The sequence below is a fragment of the Monoraphidium neglectum genome (assembly GCF_000611645.1).
Source record: "Monoraphidium neglectum strain SAG 48.87 unplaced genomic scaffold scaffold03162, whole genome shotgun sequence".
NCBI classification, from domain to species: Eukaryota; Viridiplantae; Chlorophyta; class Chlorophyceae; order Sphaeropleales; family Selenastraceae; genus Monoraphidium; species Monoraphidium neglectum.
In genome coordinates, this window is record NW_014010466.1 from 5389 (window position 1) to 7371 (window position 1983).

The window sequence follows — 1983 nt, forward strand, 5'->3', positions numbered from 1 at the left end:
CCGCCGAGACGGCAGCCATGGCGGTGGCGGCGGCAGCAGCGGCGGCGCCAGCGGCGGCGGCGGTGGCGGGGCCGGCGGCGGCGGCGGCGGGCCGAAGGTGTTCTTGCGGGGTGGGACGGTGATGCCAGGCACCCGCCAGACAGAACCAGGTGAGGGGGGCGGCGTGGCGTCGGATGTGCACGCATGCGTGCGTGTGTTGCATGTTGTTTGCATGCAAGTGGTGCTTTACGTACCTGTGCGTGCATGTGCGTGCATGTGCGTGCATGTGCGTGCATGTGCGTGCATGTGCGTGCCTGTGTGTGCATGTACGTGCATGTATGTGCATGTGCGTAGGGGGGTTTAAGTGGTGTGTATGGGGGGTTTAAGTGTGTGCGAATGTGTGTGTGTGTCTGGCTGGCTGGGGGCTGCCTGTGGGGCCTGCGCATGCGTCGACGTTGGGGCGGCCCGACTCGAGCAGGCCGCCTGGGGCGCCGGAGGTTTGCCACCGCTCTGTGTGAGGGCAGCTTTGGGGGATTGGAGGGGGCGCAACCAGGGCACTCAAAATCAGCACTGTGGGCGAGCGAGCGGGCCTCGAGCATTGCCGCCGCCGCCAATCCCCAAATCCCCCTCTACACGTGTTGTTTCATCCGATTTTCCAGCCAATAAGGCCGGCGCCGGGGCCAAGTATGTGCCCCCGATCCCCGACGCCATGCGGGACGACAGCCCCGAGCCGCCCCAGCAGCTTCCGCAGCAGCAGCTTCCGTCGCGGCCGCAGTCGGGCGGGCCCCTGCAAAGGGAGCCGAGCGGCGGCGACGCCAACGGCGGCGCCAGCGGCGGCGGTGCGGCGGGGGAAGAGGTGAGGAGGGGCAGGACGGCTGCTGCAGCCCCTGTGCTAGTGGGCTGCGCGTTCTGTTTTGTGTCTCTGTGTGTGTGGGTGCGCGCAAGTGTGCGAGTGTCTGTTTGTGCACGTGCTCCCTAGTGCCGTCTTGTGCACGTGTGTCTCGGCCGGCGCTCAGTCTTGGTGCCGAGCAGCTGCCGCAGCCTGCACTCTGGTAGCTCACCGCTCGCGCACCCCCACCCCAAAACCACGCGCAAACGGCGACCCCCGCTCCTGATCGCCGGGGCCGCCCACAACACCTTTGAAAGCCGCCCTCGCCGACTCAAGATCTCCCCCCCCCCCAACAACCCCAAACGCCGACGCCGCCGGTGGGCCCCCAAACGTCCTCAAACAAACCCCTCGCTGCAGTCAGCCAGCGTGTTCCAGCTGCCCTCAGCCTCCAAGCCTGCCGGGAAGGTCAGGAACATCGACAAGATGCTCGAGCAATTGAAAAGGTGCGGGGCGTTGGTCCCTCGGGTTTTTTTAGTTTCTGAGGGACCGTGGAGCGCGGCCGCGGCGGCTGGCGCTCGGGTGCCGTTCAACCCCATCCGAAACGCCCTTTTTCAGATCAACCGGGGCTTTAAACCCTCTGAACCCCCCTTCCCTTTGGCAGCGGGGGTCTAGCCTCTCATTTTGCGGATCCATTGTAGCTGTCTTGCGGCGCAGAGGGTGCAGCGCTTGTTGGGCTGCTCGATCCTCGTCACAGCCGCCCGCACAACCCGTCCGTGGTGACTGGCCAATAGTCGCTGCGCTTGAATCCACCTTTGGCGGCGCTTTGGCTGGCCTCCGCGCTGCATCTCCACCACACAGGGAGCAGGAGGCGCGGGAGGAGCGCGAGCGGTGCATCAGAGAGGGCCGCCCCCTGCCCCCAGGCGACCCCTTCGGCCCGGACGGCCGCGGCGGCGACCCGTTCGGCGACCGCGGCGGCGGGCGCGGCGGCGGGGGCTACGGCATGGGGCCAGGCGGCATGGGGATGATGGGCATGGGGGGGTCGATGGACGAGGGGGACCCGTTCACGACTAACCTGTACGTGGGTAATCTGGCGCCGGAGGTTACTGAGCAGGTGGGCGTGTGTGGAGGGGGAGCGTGACGGACGCAGGACTTGGGGAGGGGGTGCGGCGGAGGGG

General features: G+C 67.5%; 1 protein-coding gene across 1 annotated transcript; it reads left to right on the top strand.

Annotated features, from left to right (window-relative positions):
- Positions 1-688: 688 nt before the first annotated feature.
- MNEG_12280 (hypothetical protein) lies at positions 689-1946 on the top strand (the record flags this gene model as incomplete). Its single annotated transcript, XM_014039248.1, has 3 exons — positions 689-835; positions 1226-1311; positions 1667-1946. 3 exons carry the CDS (start codon positions 689-691, stop codon positions 1944-1946), a joined length of 513 nt encoding a protein of 170 aa, XP_013894702.1.
- Between the last annotated feature and the right edge of the window lie 37 nt (positions 1947-1983).